The 19,953-nt window shown below is 36.0% G+C and overlaps 2 protein-coding genes across 2 annotated transcripts in view; one reads left to right on the forward strand and one right to left on the reverse strand.

The window, feature by feature from the left end:
* Tbc1d22 (TBC1 domain family member 22) overlaps positions 1–19,953 on the reverse strand; it is a 443,277-nt gene that overhangs the window by 361,784 nt on the left and 61,540 nt on the right. The gene's annotated exons all lie outside the window — the stretch shown is intronic.
* LOC147069427 (uncharacterized) overlaps positions 18,839–19,953 on the forward strand; it is a 42,682-nt gene continuing 41,567 nt past the window's right edge. The window contains exon 1 of the mRNA XM_085950724.1: positions 18,839–19,030. Coding sequence (XP_085806850.1) covers positions 18,839–19,030 — 192 coding nt within the window. The remainder of the gene's footprint in view (positions 19,031–19,953) is intronic.

Here is a 19,953-nt window from a genome sequence, read left to right on the forward strand (position 1 = left end):
TACCTCCACCCTTCGCCACTGATAAGTAGGTACATTGAGCAATCACAGCAACAGTTAGAAATCGCGAACATCATGAAAATATATTACAATAGTTTAAATCACAAAAGGCTACTCACATTCGTGTCGGTTTCCTCCGGTTCGGCCCAGTCGACCTGCAAGCTCTGTCCCCAGCCAGTGACCGACTCCGGGATGAGGGTACGTCGCGCCATCGCAGCCGCCATGTGATCGGTGAACTTAATCACGGCAGACCGATCTTCACCGATTGGATAATCAACGTTGACCACACCGCTGACCATCCCTTGGAACTTCGCGATGATCTCCGATAGCTGCACACCGTCCGGTATACCGCTGACTGCCAGCCGGCAATTGTCGATGGAAATACATGCCCCGATCGAGTGACCGGGGCGAATATTATGACCGTTCAGGATTTTGATGGCGTCCATAGCCTGTCGCTTGGATCTGAACATGACAAAGCAGTATCCTCGGTTGTATCCGGAAAAATCCATCATCAATCGTAATTTATAGACTTCACCCACAGAACAGAATAGTGGAATAAGTTCTTCTCCAAAGCTATTCCTGGGCAAGCGTCCGACGAAGATTTCAGAGCCTTTTTCTGGAGGTTGGCCGATCCATTGGGATGATGGAGAATAAATTCTCTGTCCGTTCACTTGGGTATAAGTCAGAGATGCCATGTTAGAAAAGACAGTTTGTTTTTTTAAGGCAACCGATCAACTCGAAGCGCAGAGAGCGACTAATTCGAGGGTGTAATAATTTTTTAAATCATAATTTCATAATTCGCTCTCGACCAGAGTGGATTGCGATCTATAGGGAGGGGATAGATTGCCGCGGATTCAGTTATAATAGGGTGACCATTATAAAATTTTGCTGTGTACATACCGGGACTTCTTTTAGTGTCAGTAATAAACTATTATATTGTTAAGTATCACTTGACTTCCTTAATATTGGCTAAATATTATGGTACAGAATGCAGTTCGACGTATCACACTTCACCGTGAAATGTTGTATCGGGAATATATGACGGCATATTAAAGACCGTCCAACCTCTTTGGGTCGTATAGTACTTTGATAAAATTCATGTCTAAATAAAACACGGTTCTTGTCGGTTTACAGGAAGCCAGTGGTATACTGGATTATTTGTTAGGTTAGGTTTTCATTCTTGAATTCATGAATTTTGCCAAAATCAACGATGACAATTGAATTAATGTTTTTATTCAATCTAATAAAATTGGAGACCGTATAGTATACGGACTTCTCTTTCAGATAAGAAAGCTCACAGCAAACTGTGACACGGTGAAATATTTTACGTACAATTTACATGTACCTAACTAAAAAATAAAAAGTTGTTTTTACACAATGGATTATTAATGATCTTGGTTGATGATGATTGATGATGATGATGGTTTCCACCGCGTGTACTTATTCCTTCTTTTCTCGATGCAGTGACATCCCGTGGGGGTAGGCAGAATGAGCATCGCTTGGGGCAGCAGTTACTCGAAAGGCGGCAAATTGAGGAAAATCATTAGGTATATATAGAAATAGGTAGGTACCTAAGCTTAGCTAAAATTCAGCTCATTGGTTGGAAACAAAATGTATTAATTAAGATAATAGGATTAACAGGACGGTATTTTTTTGTCGGGCTCGTGTTGTTTAGTTTACTTCCGTTGTCATTAGACGACACGTCGTTGGTGAGCAGCAATGACACATGCAAGTTGTCAGGTATAGTATTTTTAAATGTATTAAATCCGTCGACTCTCAATATTGAGAGTCTATTAAAGTAGAGATGGCATTTAAATTAGGTTTAGTGGTATATTTTGTTAGCAATGTATCCATACAACACCTTTCTCAGATACTGGAGTCAAAGGATGATAAAAATACTGTATAACAAAATGGGGCGGTATTCAGGCGCTGCCTAGGGGCGGCATTTTATCTAGGGACGTCACTGTCTCGATTTCTCGGGCTCGTTGCAGAGGCCATTATCAAGAGATGATCTTTCTTGATCTCTCTTGAATAGCCCCTTTAACGAGCCTGAAACGTCGAGGGAAAAAGGAAGAAGTACACGCGGTGAAACCCCATGAATCTATTACGATAAAAAAAAACAACCGCGAAAGTCTCAAACGTTATATGGATATAATGAGTTCAAAATAATACTACAACCTAACCCAGTGGTCGGCAAACTGCAGCTCGCGAGCCGCATGTGGCTCTTTGGCCCCTTGAGTCTGGCTCTACCATGAATTACCACGTACCATTGATATACTACTGGATGAATCATATGCTTCTTAAAATGACGCCCGATTTTCAGCGACTCGGTCAGTGTTAAAACTTACTGTTTTAATGTCAGCGGACTTAAGTAGATATAAGCTCACTTAATATTTGTCTCGAAAACGACCTGGCAATAATTATGATGAAGCCCGATCTAGCTTGCATCTTACTCTAACTAATAGTCAGCGCATGACGACTTGCTCTGTCCGCTCAGACATGAATTTTTGGTAGCTTGCAAGCTTTGGGTTGCAGACACCCTTAGGATCACTATTCCAAGAACGCAAATTTAGTTTTACAGCCAGGGCAATACGGGTGAAATTCGGGAATCCATGTTAACGGTCTTAACGCATTATACCTACAAGGAAATATTATAAGACGATATTCGTAATATCTTATTTTGTGGTACATTTTTAAAATGACACTTGTATGGGAACTCATCATCTAGTACAGTGGTCGGCAAACCGCGGCTCGCGAGCCACATGTGGCTCTTTGGCCCCTTGAGTGTGGCTCTCGAGACAAATGACCACGTGCGGGCGCGGGGTGTCGATCGGTCGGGTGATGGGTACGTGGCACAGAGGAAAAGTTCCTACTCGAAGCATAAAGTTACCTATTTCTTCCAACAAACTGCAAATCCTACAGGTATTTTTGTAATCAATTTAAAAATTATAATTATTTTGTGTTGGTGACTTTTTCCCTATTTGACATGGCTACAAAGAAGAAGCAAAGAAAAACGGATGACGAAAGCCGTGAATTTAAAGTTGAATGGACTGAGACTTTTGCGTTTATTCAAAACATAAATGGAGCTCCGACCTGTCTTATTTGTCAGGAAAAATTGGCGCATAATAAGAAGTCAAATTTGGAGAGACTTTTTACAACTAAACACGTGTTATTTAGCGCTAAATATCCTGTCGGTGATGCAAGGAAGAAAGCAGTCGCGGAACTTCAGAAGAGTCAAGAAAAATTAAGTTCTGTATTTAATTACTGGATACAATCACCCAACAATGTTAATATTGCAAGTTTTGTGGTTAGTCAAGAGATTGCCAAGAGAGGAAGACCATACACAGACGGCGAATACATAAAAAGCTGTTTTATACATGCATCCGAAAAGTTATTTCGGGATTTTAATAACAAAGCAGATATTCTAAAAAAAAATAAAGAGTTACCATTGTCTGCTAAAACAGTCAAAAATAGAATAGCCAAAATGTCTTCAGATATAACCGACCAGCAAGTCGAAGATTTTAAATTGGTTTCAACTTTATCAATAGCAGTTGACGAGTCTTGTGACATAAATGATACAGCGCAAGTTTCACTTTTTGTACGATTTATTTCATCTACAGGTCCTAAAGAAGAGCTTTTAGGATTATTGCCACTCAAAGGTCAAACACGTGGAGAGGATATTGCAAAGGCTGTAATTGAGTGCATGGAAAAACATCATATTCCACTCGATAAGAATGTGTCAATTTCAACAGACGGGGCGAAAAGTATGACCGGCATAAAAAAGGGTTTGTTGTTATTATGAAAGAAAAAATAATCACGAGATACTTGCTTACCATTGCATCGTTCATCAAGAAGCGCTTTGTGCGCAGACATTTCCAGAAGAAATTTGCAAAGTTATGGAATTCGTGATTAAGATTATCAACTCCATTATAGATAGCTAAAGCTCTTTATCATCGGCAGTTTAAAGAATTTTTAGTTGAAATGGAGAGTGAGTACGCAGATATTCTGTTGCAAAATAAGGTACGAGGGTGGGTCAATAAGTCCTTAGAAAAGCCGACAGGTGGCGCGACTAGTACTGTAAGCGGTTTGTTTTCATGCAGCGGCACTACCGATTCAGTATGCTGCGAAGTTTCAATCAGATTGGTCGGGATGTTGTGTGTTTCTCGTACATTTAAAAAAAAATTTGCTTGTTTACAAAAAAAAGGAGAAAATTGAGTTTAGAGCTGTTATTAAACATTTTAATATAAAAGGGTTAACAGCAAAGGAAATAAAAAATGAGTTGGATTTAGTTCACGGCATATCTGCTCCTTCACTTGCAACTATTTATAACTGGTTAAATGAATTTAAACGTGGTCGTACATCAACAAAAGATGAACCACGCTCAGGACGTCCTGTAGAAGTGACTACACCAGAAATGATCAATAAAATCCACGATATGGTGTTAAGTGACCGAAGATTAAAGTTGAGTGAGATAATTGAGGTTACAGGGATCTCAAAAGGTAGCGTCATTTCTATTTTACATGACAAATTGGGCATGAAAAAAATTTCTGCAAGATGGGTGCCGCGTTTGCTCACAGTCGACAATAAACGCAATAGGGTGGTGGCCTCTAAAGCCCTGTTGTCGCTCATGCAACGCAATCCGGATGAATTTTTTCGTCGCTTTGTGACTGTAGATGAAACATGAATACACCACTATACTCCCGAGACGAAAGAACAGTCAAAGCAGTGGATTGCGAAGGCAAACCATGTTCAAAGAAGGCGAAAACCGTAAAATCAGCTGGTAAGGTTATGGCTACTGTATTTTGGGATGCACGTGAAATTATTTTCGTTGACTATTTGGAAAAAGGAAAAAAAATAACAGGGGATTATTATGCATCTTTATTGGACCAGCTAAAAAACAAAATTGAAGAAAAACGGCCTCATTTAAACAGGAAAAAAATCCTCTTTCATCAGGACAATGCCCGTGTTCATACATGTTTACGATCAATGGCTAAAATTGAAGAATTGAAGTTCGAATTGGTCGACCACCCACCGTATTCGCCAGATTTAGCCCCCAGTGACTTTTTCCTTTTCCCAAACTTAAAAAAATGGCTAAGTGGACAACGTTTTTTTTCAAATGAAGAAGTTATCCATCGGACAAATGCTTATTTTGAGGACCTTCCGAAAACTTATTTTTCTGACGGTTTAAAAAAAATTGAGAAACGTCTAACCAAGTGTATTGAGCTCCAAGGAGATTATGTTGAGAAATAAAAAAAAAAATACAAAAATAAAAACTGTTTTAATGCTTTTTTCTAAGGAATTATTGACCCACCCTCGTACGTTGGTTGTCAAGAGGAAACGTTTTGAAACGTTTCGCTTCCATAAGGAATAATAACAGAAATTAAAGCATTTCTCTTTGAGAAGGGTATTCACTATCCAGAACTAACGGACGATCAGTGGATTCAAAAATTTATTTCATGGTAGACTTTACACATCTAAATCAGCTTAATCGTAAACTACAGGGGAAAGGAAACACAATTTCTTCGATGTTAGAAGAAGTTATTTCATTCGAAAACAAATTACTTATCCCTTTTTGCTCAAAATTTTGAAAGAGAAACTTTGATTCACTTTCCAAGTCTGCTGAAACATCGCCAAGAAAGTAATTCTGATATTGACATTTGCTATTTCAAAATGACAATTTTAAATATGAGGAAAGCTTTTATCAACAGGTTACAGGAATTCAGAATCAGCAAAGCGACATTAGCCTTTGTTAAAAAACCTCTTAATGCTACTGTAACAGAATTAATTTTATCTCCCTTTAATGTTGACATTGGCAACTTTAAAATGCAATTGCTGGATTTAAAAAACAAAGATTTATGGAGCTCTAGATTTGAACGTCTTTATGCGGATATGGAAATATTGGAGAAAAATACATCTGAACTTAGTTCACAGCACAAGTGGTCTGCTTTGAAAGACCTGGAGAAGGAAGATATGATGATTTTTAACACCTGGAATAGTATATAGTTGATGAGAACCTGGAATCGTGCCTAAAATTGAAAACTACAACCTAAAATCCTGACTTACTAAAACTTTCAAAGGAGATGCAAGGCCATTGTTCACATTGAGTGTATGTCAGTTATTGTCATAATTTATTTTTATGGATATCTTACTAATAATTTAATCTTTAACAACAAATAAGATCATTATTAAGTCTGATATCAAGTTTTATTTAGTGTACCTACCTATAGTTTAATTAAGACTTTAAACTTTAATTAAGATTTATAAAGTTAATAAACAGTGTACCATGTACGGTGTACCCAGTGACGTCCGGTGGGGGTAGGCAGATTGAGCGTCACTTGGGAGTGGCAGTTATTTGAAGGGCGGCAAATCGAGAAGAATCATTTGGTAAATATAGAAATAGCTACCTAAACTTAGTAATAACGAAGATATCTTTCTAATAAAAAATACAGGTCATTGGTTGGAAACAAAATGTATTAATTTACATAAAAGATTTAACTGGATTGTAATTTTTTTGTCGAGTTCGCGATCCCTAGTTTACTTCCGTTGGCTTTCGACATCCATGGTGACGAGAAACGACATCGTGCACGGATGATACAAAATACTGTATAAAAAAATGGGCTGACATTTTGCCGCTCCCCATGGGCGGCATTTTAAGTTTTAAAAATTTGGCTCTCAAAAGAAATCTCAATTGCTATTTTGTTGATATTTGGCTCTTTTGACTAATGAGTTTGCCGACCACTGATCTAGTAGTATATCAATGCCACGTTCGGTCTAAAATAGTGAAATATAAGAACAGTTTGAATATAACCAACCAGCAAGTCGAAGATCTTAAATTGGTTTCAGCTTTATCAATAGCAGTTGACGAGTCTTGTGACATAAATGATACAGCACAAATTTGTACGATTTATTTCATCTACTGGTCTTAAAGAAGAACTTTTAGGATTATTGCCACTCAAAGGTCAAGCACGTCGGGAGGATATTGCAAATGCTGTAATTGAGTGAATGGAAAAACATCATAATTCCTCTCGATAAAATGATGTCAATTTCAACAGACAGGGCGAAAAGTATGACCGGCGTAAGAAAGAGGGTTGTTACTATTTGAAAGAAAAAAATAATCACGAGATACTTGCTTACCATTGATCATTCGCCAAGAAACGCTTTGTGAGCAGACATTTCCAGAAGAAAATTGCATTATCAACTCCATTATAGCTAAAGTTCTTAATCATCGCCAATTTAAAGATTTTTTAGTTGAAATGGAGAGTGAGTACGCAGATCTTCTGCTGCATAACAAGGTACGTTGGTTATCAAGAGGAAACGTTTTAAATGTTTCGCTTCCTTATTAACTCCTTGAGAAGGGTGTTCATTATCCAGAAATAACGGGCGATCAGTTGATCCAAAAATTTTATTTCGTGGTTGACGTTACGTCTCATCTAAATCAGCTCAATTTTAAACTGCGAGGGGACAGAAACACATTTTTTTTCAATGCTAGAAGTTATTTCATTCGAAAACAAATTAGGTATCCCTTTTTGCTCAAGATTTTGAAGAGAATCTTTGCTAACTAAGCCTGCTGAAACATCGCCAAGAAAATAATTATGATATTGACATTTGCTATTTCAAAACAACAATTTTAAATAAGAGGGAAGCTTTTCTCAACAGGTTTCAGGAATTCAGAAACAGCAAAGCGACATCAGTCTTTGTTAAAAAAAACCTCTTAATCCTGCGGTAAAAGAATTAATTTTTTCTCCCCTTAATGTAATTGCAATTGCTGGATTTAAAAATAAAGAATTATGGAAGTCTAAATTTGAACGTCTCTGTGCTGATATGGACATATTGGAGAAAAACAAATATGAACATGGTTCACAGCACAAGTAATCTGCTTTGAAAGACCTGGAGAAGGAAGACATGATGATTTTTAACACCTGGAATAGTATTCCTAACTCATATGATCAGTTGAAAAAGCGTTTGCTGTACTTTCCCTCTCCGGTTCTACATATTCATGCGAATAATCATTTTCAAGCATCAAGAGTAAATTGAGAAGGTGTCTTATTGATGGAATCGTGCCTAAAATTAAAAACAACAACACACAGACCTGACTTCCCCAAACTTTTCAAGAAGATGGATATTAAGTGTTTGTCATGATTTAATTGTATGGATACCTTACTTACAATTTATTTTTTATCAATAAATAAGATCATTATTTAGTAGGATATCAAAGTTTATTCAGTGTACTTATAGTTTAATTAAGATTTAAAACTTTAATTAAAGTTTATTAAGTTAATAAACAGTATACCCACATTTATATAGTTTAAGTTTAAGAAATTTGGCTCTCAAAAGAACTCTCAATCGTTGTAATATTGATATTTGGTTCTTTTGACTAATGAGTTTGCCGACCTAACCTAACTAAGTCTTACCAAAGCGAAATGAACAAAATAAAGTATCCTTTGAAATAATTCGACATTTATCCAGAGTTTGAAATGGACCGCATCAGAAAATTTGAAAATTGCGTTTCGGTTTGTACGCTTAGTACGCTTGCAGTATTTTTTTGCACATTTTTTTCATCTGTCAACGAAATTAAATGAACATTCGTATCAAGATATTATTTTAAATGTTCTTAAACTATCTTTGGTAATTGTGCTGTAGAGGTGGACAGAAGATTTTATATATTTTTTTTACGAAAACAGTTTATTCCATGTAGACAATTATAATAAATACCTCTTTCTGTCGGCGCATCGGCTTTTTGATCCAAGTATCGTTAATTGAAAATTTGAATTTTTCATACATTTTGATATACCATTATCACAAATTAAGATTATATTATGAGGTAATATTCGGTCGGGGTAGGCTAGATTAGGTTAGGTTAGGTTAGGTTTGGTTTGGTCGAAAAAGAAAGTTGTAAAATCTCATGTCCACCTCTGCGGCACATTTACCGTATCTTTATACAACGTTCATGCACATAATATGTAGGCTTGGTATCTTGGTATGCACTAGCAAATAGAGATACCTTCGTAGTCTAGTGCATAAGGCGATGATTTTTCACCCCGGGGCACCGGGTTCGACTCTGCGAGATCAAAACATATCGTCTCTGTTCTGGCAGAACACACTAACTGGAGAATACTAGTTTTGAGTAATTTGACTTTGAAGTTGTTAAAATATTTGAAATGGTCTATCATGTGAGTTTATTAAGTAATAGTAAAAAGGATGACTTTAAAATAATAAAGACTGTTTATTTATTAAGAAGGTTTCCAGACGGTAAAGTTTGAAATAAGAAACATTTTGGTATAACTAACTCAATATGTCATTTTTTCGAATTAGTGTCTTCTGCCAGAACAGTGACGATATTTAAGTTTGTAATTTTCTCAAATCCTGGGTGTTTGTGATTATTTCTCTTTTAATACGAATAATTATACTGTCACTGGGCCGTATAGCCTGTCATCATCATCAGAAGCGCGACAACCTGGTGTGGGTCTCGGCCTCCTCCAACAGCTTCGTCCACCTGTCCCTATCCAGTGCGACCGCTTTCCAATTCAGTATCCCCAGAATACGGCAGTCACTGACAGCTCCATTCAACCAGCTAATCTTTGGCCTGCCTCTTCTTCTACCCTATTGGATTGCTGGACATACACCCGTATAGCCTGTGGTAGTGTTAAAAAGAATTAAGTATAAAGAATATTATTTCACGAAAATTCCGGCCAAGGTGAGAGTCAAGAGCTTTAAAGCTATTCCGGCCAAAATATATTTCACGGAATGTTTAAATTTCCACGGTCCACGATGAGAATTGATTTTTTTCCGGGAAATTAAAGAATTTCCGTTTATTGGTGTTTTATTCTTAAATCCGTGATATTATGCGTCGGTATCCTGGACAAGGATAAGGTCATCAAATCCGGAACGATCCTGATCAAACCGAGACAGTGGGAATGGGCAACTGGACCCCAGGAAAAATGGACGCCGCACTGTCGTAGACCCGCAAACAGAACGTAAACGATGAATTTTAATCAGTTTCTATCTACTACTTGGTAGTTTTAATTCATTTTACTCTTAACATAATGTTTTTTTATTGCGGATTGAGAATTACCATGCCTAAGCTTTATATAAAAATAAAAAACTCTTTTTTAGTTAGAATTTAAATATATACACCAGTGCTCCGCAACCGGTGTGCCGCGAGACGATGCTAGGTGTGCCGCGGAGCATTGGTTTAAAAAAAACACTAATAATTTTGTATATTATAGTACAATACTTACTTAATAGCCATATTGCGTACATGGCTGGTTAATACATTTGAGCACCTCCATGAGTTTAAAACAATGCTAGGTCAGAATGAAAATATATTGACGTGATCTGATAAATTAGAAGGAGAAGACAAGGATCTTTACAAATGTACGAAAGGACCTACCATACCACAAATGAACACAAGCAATTAATTTTGGATCCGTCCGTTAAAAACATTTAACTTTGCTTCAAAAGAAATTTCATCATAACTTTCATACAATCAATACGACTGAATTCGAAACCCTTTTGCAACCAATGCCGAAAATGCTATAGAAGCGTTTATGCTACTTTCTGGATTTCGGTTAATAAAGAATATCCTCATATTTCTGACAAGGCTTACCAAACTAAGGCTAAAATTTTTTACGTTCATTGAAACAAGTCAGGTGTCATATTAATTATTTATTTTATTGATAATACAATACATCGGAATATGAACATTTGGTTCTTCGTTGTGTGTTATGTATATTTAAATATTTATTAAATAAGTATGTAATGTAATTTTGGTGCATGTCCTCCAAAAAGTGGGGGGCTATAGCCTGGGGGCCCAAGCTCAGGGGGGGGCGGCATGGCAGGTAAAGCATATAAGTGAGATAAACACAAATTACAAAACTTGCTCTAATAGAAAAAAAGTATCCTGCGGCGCTGATTTACTTCGTTGGCATTTATATTTTAACACATACGATTGTGGGATACAATTTATTATTATTGTGTCAATACTCTACAAATAATTATTGTTAACCTTACAACTAACCGTAATTCAAGTAGATGTATTAATAAATACAAAAAATCGCTATACATAGAATAAATACGATTAATTTTGACTCAAACACTATTTAAAAAACGCTATTTTAAAGTATCACACTGTCTTTAACCTTAGCGATAGGTAGGGGGGGGGGCAAATAATCTGGCCTGGTTTCCATGTTTTGATATATAAAATGTTTAACGTGTGGTGTGCCGCGGAATTCTTGGAAGACCTTTAGTGTGCCGTGGGTGAGAAAAGGTTGCGGAGCGCTGATATACACGATTAAATCATTATTTTCGTGTGCATATTTAAATTCTCACCAGCTATTAAATCATAATATAATAATTTAAATATAAATAATAATATTAAATAAGTATATTTTTTAAGTACGTATAAGTACCTAACGTCTATTTATTTTCGAATTTCGTGGGGTCCAGTTGTCCCGGCGCCAAATCGTCCTAGACCCGAAACAGTTGCCAGTCTTATTAGGAATTCTCCATCGAAATTGAACTATTCCCAAATAACTATACGTATTGGTCATCATATTTTTCAAAAATATCAATTATACAAGTGTGAGTGTGTGCATAAACACGCGTGCAGTGAAAAGTTATAGGTACATAAGCACATTGTTTTTCCTGGAAGTTCAAGGGTCAGATAAAAAAATAGCGTCTTAGTCGGTCTTACATGCAATCACTCCTATCTCTGATTTTATTTAATTGCCAAGAGAATGTTCCAGTATGTAACATAGATAAATTATAAAAACAACGTGATAAAGTTACTTAAAAATTAAATATCTAGTTGAAATTTCAAATGATTTTATGTATTATAGTTTACATTGTTTTGATTTACGTGATGTGATCTTTTGTTCTTTCGTGTAGTTAATACATCGAGTTAGTAGTTATTGTAACTGCAAACCAATGAATGGTTTTTTATCGCGCACAATATAATAAAAGATTATACATGCATTCGATAATCAATGTCGCAATCACAAAAAATAAAAAAATAAAACTGTCTAGTTGTTCACCAGGGGTGGAGAAAGAATGTGAAATTAAAATGTAAGCTATGAATAATATTATATAAATATTTACCTGTTATTGACTATTCTAAAGAATAATAATATCTATCACCCACCACAGGGGCGGGCAAACTTTTTGGATGGAGGGCCAAATTCAAGAATTCAAAATGAGCGGCGGGCCACAAGTAAAATATCATTTTTTGATATACACTATTTATTATCACGAAAAATAAACATTACAAAAAAATTAATGAGAAGAATGAAACTGTTACATTTTTTTTAAATTCAGGTGTTAATTTTGTAGTTGATATTCTCGAAACCGCTTGTAAATGGGCATCAGAGATATTTGATAGTAAAGAATTTTTATTGAGGTTCATGATCGAAAATTTTTGTTCACATATATAGATAGGATGATCCAAAAATAATGAACATTTTACTTGCATAATCTTTAAGTTGGTCGAATTTGTCTGAATTAAGGGCATTGTAAAATTGGAGATTTCTTCACGACTTCTCTTAAATCAGTGTCACACTGCAGATCAATAATCTCAAGTTGTAGCTCTGTCGGTAGGTACACTATCAATATCATTGAAAATGGATCGCGTACTATTGCTAAACAAATTTTAATCTATTGTCAATATTTTTTAAAAATATATAAAAAAGTTATTCGTAATCAAAAGTACAATTAATGATGGCGGGCCGCAAAAAAATACCCGGCGGGCCGCAGTTTGCCCCCCCTCTGACCTACCAGATCATCATCATCATCATCATCATCAGCCTGAATCTATCCACTGCTGGATGAAGGCCTCTTCAAGTTGCTTCCACTTCTCTCGGTCCTGTGCATTGCGTTGCCACGTACTTCCGCAGAACTTTATCATTTCATCGATCCAGCGGCCTCTAGGTCTACCTTGTGGACGTTTTGTACTTCTTGGATACCACTGGATGACTAGATTTGTCCAACGATTGTCTCTTCTTCGAGCTATGTGTCCAGCCCATCTCCATTTAAGGCTTTTAATAAACTCTATTACATCGCAAACCCTTGTCTGCTTCCTTATCCACTCATTCCTCTTTTTGTCCTTTCGCGTTATGCCCAGCATGCACCTCTCCATACCACGTTGTGCTACTCTAAGTTTCTGGATCTCTCTTTTACTTAGGGTCCATGTTTCACACGCATATGTCATCACGGGAAGCACACACTGGTTGAACACTTTGCGCTTTAGGCACAGTGGAAGGTCACTTTTGAAGACATTATTCAGGCGGCCAAAAGCACTCCAGCCTAGCTTTACTCTGCGAACAATTTCATCAAATATACATCCATCTATAGATACTTGTTGTCCCAGATAGATGTAGCTTTTCACCTGTTCGAGCTGAGTGCCATTGATGAGGATCTCTTTTTGGCCTGCAAAGCAGTTGAACATGACTTTCGTCTTTGTTACATTTATTTTCAAACCTACTTTGTTGCTTACTTCAGCGAGTTCCTGCATTCTGCTTTGGAGGTCTTCTGAGTCTTGCGAGAAAATTACTATGTCATCGGCAAAGCGCAGATGACTCAGGTATTCTCCATTTATGGGGATCCCTTTGTCATTCCAGTCAAGTTGCCTGAATAAGTCTTCAAGGGTAGCTGTAAATAGTTTAGGTGAGATTGTATCACCTTGTCGGACTCCTTTGCTGATAGGAAATCTGCGCGATGGTTTATGGAGATTTACAGATGCTGTTGCGCTACTGTATATATTATTGAAAATATTTATATAGCGTCCAGGGATTCCTTGTTTTCTGAGTGCGTCGAGTATTGAACATTTCTTTATCGAATCAAACGCCTTCTCATAGTCTATAAAACCCATGCATAGTGGCAGTTTGTATTCCTGGTACCGCTCTATGATTTCTCTGACGACTTGGATATGGTCCATAGTGCTGTATCCTCCTCTAAATCCGGCTTGTTCTCTCGGTTGGTTCTCGTCTAGTACATTTTGCAGACGGTTTGAGAGAATTTTTGTGAACGTCTTGTAGAGAATAGGGAGTAGACTTATTGGACGATAATTTGCTAGGTCTTCTCTGTCACCTTTTTTGTGAAGAATGACAATGCTGGCATTTTTCCATACCTCTGGGATATCCTCTTTGCATATGCAGGCTGTGAACAATTGTGCAAGTACTTCATTTGCATCCTTTCCTGCTTTTTTGAGGATATCTATCGTTAAACCGTCTTCCCCGGGGGCTTTCCCACTTTTCATGTAATTTAAAGCATGGGTTACTTCCCAGGATGTAATTTCGGGAGTATGGTCTTCCGAATTTCCATTTCTCTGAAGATCTAAGTCTATAGTCGTATTGTCAGTGTCATCACTGTAGAGATCGCTGTAGAACTCTTCAACTCGGCTTAACAAGTGTTCCCAATTTCTGACGATAGAACCATCTTTTGCTTTTAGTGCTGTGATTTGACGTTTTCCTATCGACAAGCATTGCTTGTTTTTGTTTAAACTTCTGCCTGCTTTCACAATTGCTTGTATGAGGTTTACATTGAATTTACGAAGGTCTTCTCTAATCTTCCTTCGGAGGGTTTTGCAAAGTGATGAAAACTCCATATCGTTTTGCGCCTGTCTATCGCTCTTGGTTTTCCTTCTCTGCTCCATAAGATTCAATGTTGCCTTCGAAAGCTTGGTGGAAGGTGTAACTTCTGAGCTTTTTACGCCTGTTTTTTCTGCACATTGTAGAATAATATTCGTTATATCCTCCGCGTTGGATAGGGAAACGGTTTCGTTCTCATCTAAGAAAGCCGATAGTGCATTTTTGAGTTCATTTTGGAATTCAGTATTGTTCTGCAGGTATACGCGAGCATTTGACTTCTTCTGCAGTTTGGATCTTTCTGATTTGACGTTCAATCTTATCTTACATCTCACCATCCGGTGATCACTGCCGGTGTTAAACTGATTGATCACCTTACAGTTTAAAAATGTATATTTTCTGTCAGTGAGGATGTAATCGATTTCGCTGGTCCTTCCTGTCGGGCTTCTCCACGTCCATTTACGTGTAGGTTTATGTTGAAAAAAGGAATTCATGATGTGAAGATTGTTGGTTTCAGCAAACTCCACAAGCATGTCCCCTCTACCATCCCTTGAGCCATGTCCGAAATGTCCGACCGCTACGTCATCTCTTTGGTATGATCCAATACGTGCATTGAAATCTCCCATTATGATGTTGAAGTGGCATTTACTTTTATTTTTCAACCTACCAGATATATTGGAGAAACCTTTAATACAGATAAACAGAGTCTAAATATACCATGAAGATGGGATTCATACTCTCAAACGAATGGCAAAGAGCCGATTAGTTATTCGTAGTATAATAACCAGAAAACTAAAACACCTACTCACGCTGCCTACCATGTGTAATCCCTTGTAGGTATCACAATTCTCCGTGAAATTGTAACGGAAATATTCTTCTTCCATCAAGGCGATCTTAAATTTGTCGTCTGCTACCCGGAACAGTTCAGTGGAGCTGCACTCGTACCAATCACGGAGGTACTTAACCCACGAAATGCGGCGCCGTCCTCTGCTACGCTTACCATTGATCTTTTCTTGAATGACAAGTTGGGGAATGCTGTACTTTTCACTTCTGCTAATGTGGCCGAGGTACTGTAGTTTCCTGGTTTTGATACTACGTAGAACTTCTCCGTCCTTCCACATTCGGAAATATGAGGCCGTCAATTAAAGACTGTCCAACGTCTTTGGGTCGTATAGTACTGACATAAAATCCATGTCTTGTCGGTTTACATTTTACAGGAAACCAGCAGCAAACAAATTTTGAAAATAGTCTATATACTGGATTATTCGTTAGGTTAGGTTAGGTTTTCATTCTTGAATTCATGAATTTTGCCAAAATCAGCTATGAAAATTGAATTAAAGTTCATATTGAATGCAATAAAATTGGAGACCGTTTAGTATATGTGTCGCTACATTTCAAAATCAGCCAAGTCCACCTTTAGGTATTTTTGACTTTTTTGTGAATTGCTGAAGAACTACTGCTTTCTAACATTTCTGCATCATCAAAATATGGAATTTATTAAGTTTAAATATTCTATATTGGAAATAATATAAACTTTCACCCTTGTGACTGTGTATTTGAGAAAACAAAAAGCTGTTTTTCTCCGTTTCATCTATTATGGACTTGACTGATTTTGAAATCTAGCGACACATATGGTCATCTCTTTCCGATAAGAAAGCTCACGGCGAATTGTGCCACGGTGAAATGTAATACGTACAATTCACATGTAACCGGAGCAAGATCGCCTTGGTGGTAGCCGGCGTCCGATAGGTGATGGCATGAAAAGAAGTAGAAAAGGGCTATAGGTATCTGGAAGAAAATTCAACATCTTTATTATAACTTCAAGTCCTTTCTTGAATTATGTACCTACATATAGGCATAGAATCGAGTTTAGTAATAATAAGTAGATACCAAAGGTCGATATTTTTTTTGAATTAAATAGATAAATACATTACATAAATCAATAAATTATTAAAAAAATCTCTTTGACACACAGAAAGAAGTGTTGGGGAACCGCGATAGCTATAAGACTCAAAATGAGAATTTTCCGTGGAAATCTGTCTGGATTTCATTTATTATCGTCAAAATCTGACTTGAGGCAGACTGGTTTTGAGTGGGTACAATTATATTAATTGTTATTAATTTATTTACAAGATACCTATATAAATAAAAGAGAATTCAACGAACGGACATTATATGAACGTTTAAGATTAAACCGTAAATTAAAATTTAATCGAATTAAAAAGTATATTATTTATTATTCTTTTGAATGATTGATGTCGCTAGATATCCTAATAGAAATATAATATTGGAGCACTGAAGTAACAAGTGCACCGATGACGAAATTGTATATAATATATATACTTCAATAATAATATACGATTGTAAATTCTGCATTTTAACTGTTGCCTCTTTCGCATTAGTAGTACATGGGACATCATTGAGCCGTCCATAATAATAATAATCGCAGCGTGTCACTTCTCGCGCGCGGTCAAGGTATATGTGACCTCAAAGAGCTGTCCACACGCTCTCTCGGCGAGACACGCATCATCTGGACAAGCTCTAAATGAAACCTTGTCAAATAATCTGTATTAGGTGATATATATGTATCAAATATTGAGATTTATGTGTGTAGATTAATGTATTTAGTGACTTGGGCAAGTCAAAAGATTCAAATTACTTACGGTTGCTATGAAAATAATAACTACATCGGGAATAAAATGGTTATATTTTGTCATAATACTCTATCTCAAAAATGTCTACATATATTCAAACTAACGTTTTTAATATCCAGGGCTTAGCTTTTGGCTAAATGAAAAATTGTCGAAATTGATATTATAATTTTTTACAATGACAGTTAAGTTAATTTTAATTAAAAAATTGCCATATGCTATTACTAAAAAGTGTAACTTTTTATTTTACAATAAACACATTTATTAGTTCAAGCGTTGCTTAGCAACAGCTAAATTGTTTTCATTTTCAATACCACCACAAAACTGACATTTTGTTTATGTTGTCATGTTGTTATCCACTTTGAATTGAAAATCGCATGTCAATGTTAGTTATATTAAAATCTTTCATTCTCCCTGCTCACTGATTTCGCAAATCGCATATGATTGGCAATAATATGTAGTATTGTTTGATCAATAATTTCCAATAAACCAGACACACGCCCTGCTTTATTGGAGGCATTAAAATATTTCGTGAACTCGATGGAACTCGTGGTTTTTTGGAAGAAATTTTCAGTGACATTTTATATTTTATAATGGTGTGTGTTTGTGCAATATTGTTGTTATGATTAGATCATTAGGCTGTCAAAAACCACAATATTTAACACGTGCTATCGTAAATATTACTGTTTATATAATATTACTATTTTTATTTTAAACTAGTGTAACGGCCCACATGCCCAACGTAGGTCAAAATGGAAATTTGATGGTATTTTCAAAGCATTAGCCTAAACATTCCTTAAACCTTGTAGATAATCTATTTATACAATTTTGAAGCCTTATTATCCTTTATATTTATTGTAAACATTTGATGACTGTATAAAGTATTTTTTTTACATAAAATAGTATTCTTTTCACTCGATCTAATCATTTAAAATATAGTCATACCTATTTCGGTACATCCATTGCAGTGGTGTTAAGATTTTTTAGATTTATTAATTTTTAAACGCATATATAAAATCATTAGTAAAATTTATGTTGACATTATTATAGTAAAATATTTACGATAAAAAAATATATTTTATAATCTCTGTGTTCCCAAATTTGACAGGAATTAGGCATTTTATTATTCAAAAAATGGACACGATTTACACATTTGAAGATAATTCTAAAGGTACTGATTATAAGCAATGTATTTGACCATTCAAATGTGATAAATATCCTACGAATACCGCTTGTTTTATAATAATTATTGACCTAACGATAGGTAGTATTTTTTTGAAGTATTTCCCAGTGGTTAAGCTACAACATACGGCATTAGCCTTAAATTGACAAACGATAAATGAAGTAGGGAGTCAGATCATGTTTAAAAAAAATAAAACGATTTTTTTTCTAAAAATACCATAAAACCTCAATTTTGACCTACGTTGGGCATTTGGGCCCGTAATATTGGAAGAAAATATTTTTTACGATTTGTTAAATAATTTGACGATTAAAAGTAGTTTATTTATGAACAATTCATAAACGTGTTCTTTATTTGAATTTTTGACAGATTCATGAACCATTTTCTCGGCGTGTCTCTGGTGGGAAATCAGTTAGTTGTTTTTATTTATAAAAATGGCTAATCAAAACACTCAGGATAATCTGAATGCTATGTTGTTTGGTATCCAAAAGCCACAAGTGCACAAAAACCACGAGGCGCCCAAAGAAAAACAACAATTCGGACAGACAAAAGGGTCATCGCAAAATGGATTACCCTCTGATATCACGATTAAGGATTTTTTTGACTTCATGAAAACTGCATATCAGGTAGATAAATTAATAAATTAACCTAACCTAACCAGTGTGTAGAGAGTTCTGAGCTCGATCTCCAGCGAAATCCAAACTAATGTCATGTAATTGATTGTCTAATTATTGTTATCTTATCGTATACTTTGCTATCTCGGTGATTGTCAACTTTTTTATGTGGAGTTCTTGCAATGAAATAATTCAATCATTGTTTATGTTATTTTTGATTAATAATACTTATCAAAACTATACTATTTGGAATTGTGTTAGTTTTGTCTTTCACGATCTTCTTCTTTCGACCATGTCCGATCCTGATAGGATCATATGGGCCTCCAAAGAGTGGAGGTTTGTATTAACAGATTTTATTTGTACGAGAAATGGATGTCAGCCACTTGCTCAACCTATTAGGTCCATACTCTGACTCATACACAAATTGAAAGACAATATGTGTTCTTATCTGATTTGAACCTGGGACCCTCGACTCTATAGGCCGGCGCTTAAGCCACGCGGCCATCGTGGATGTCGACGGTCCACGATCTTATCTGAAATTAAAAACAACTATGGTTTGTAAATTATGATAGAGCGCGTAAAAAATCGTCAAATTCAATGACGTGGGAGACAGACTCCCCTATACACGGAGCCTAATTATATGAAAATGAGGATAAAAGGACATCTGGGACCTCTGATTAGTATACAAACTGGAAAGGTAAAACTTAATCAACCTTAGAGACCAAAAACAATGTAAGTAGATATTATATGAACAATGTTTACTTATGTACGTAAATGTTCGGAAAACAAGTTTAATATAACTTTAGAACAGTTTACAATATTCAATGTTCACCAAATCGATATGACTTGATCTGGACTAGTCATAGACCCTGGTTTGCTGCAGAACAACGAAAGCGTTAATGGCATCTTTTATTAATTAACTGATGAGATGAATA

Source organism: Rhyacophila brunnea, unplaced genomic scaffold (assembly GCF_057557595.1).
Source record: "Rhyacophila brunnea isolate RB1 unplaced genomic scaffold, BYU_Rbru_1.0 scaffold_23, whole genome shotgun sequence".
In the NCBI taxonomy this organism is placed as follows: domain Eukaryota; kingdom Metazoa; phylum Arthropoda; class Insecta; order Trichoptera; family Rhyacophilidae; genus Rhyacophila; species Rhyacophila brunnea.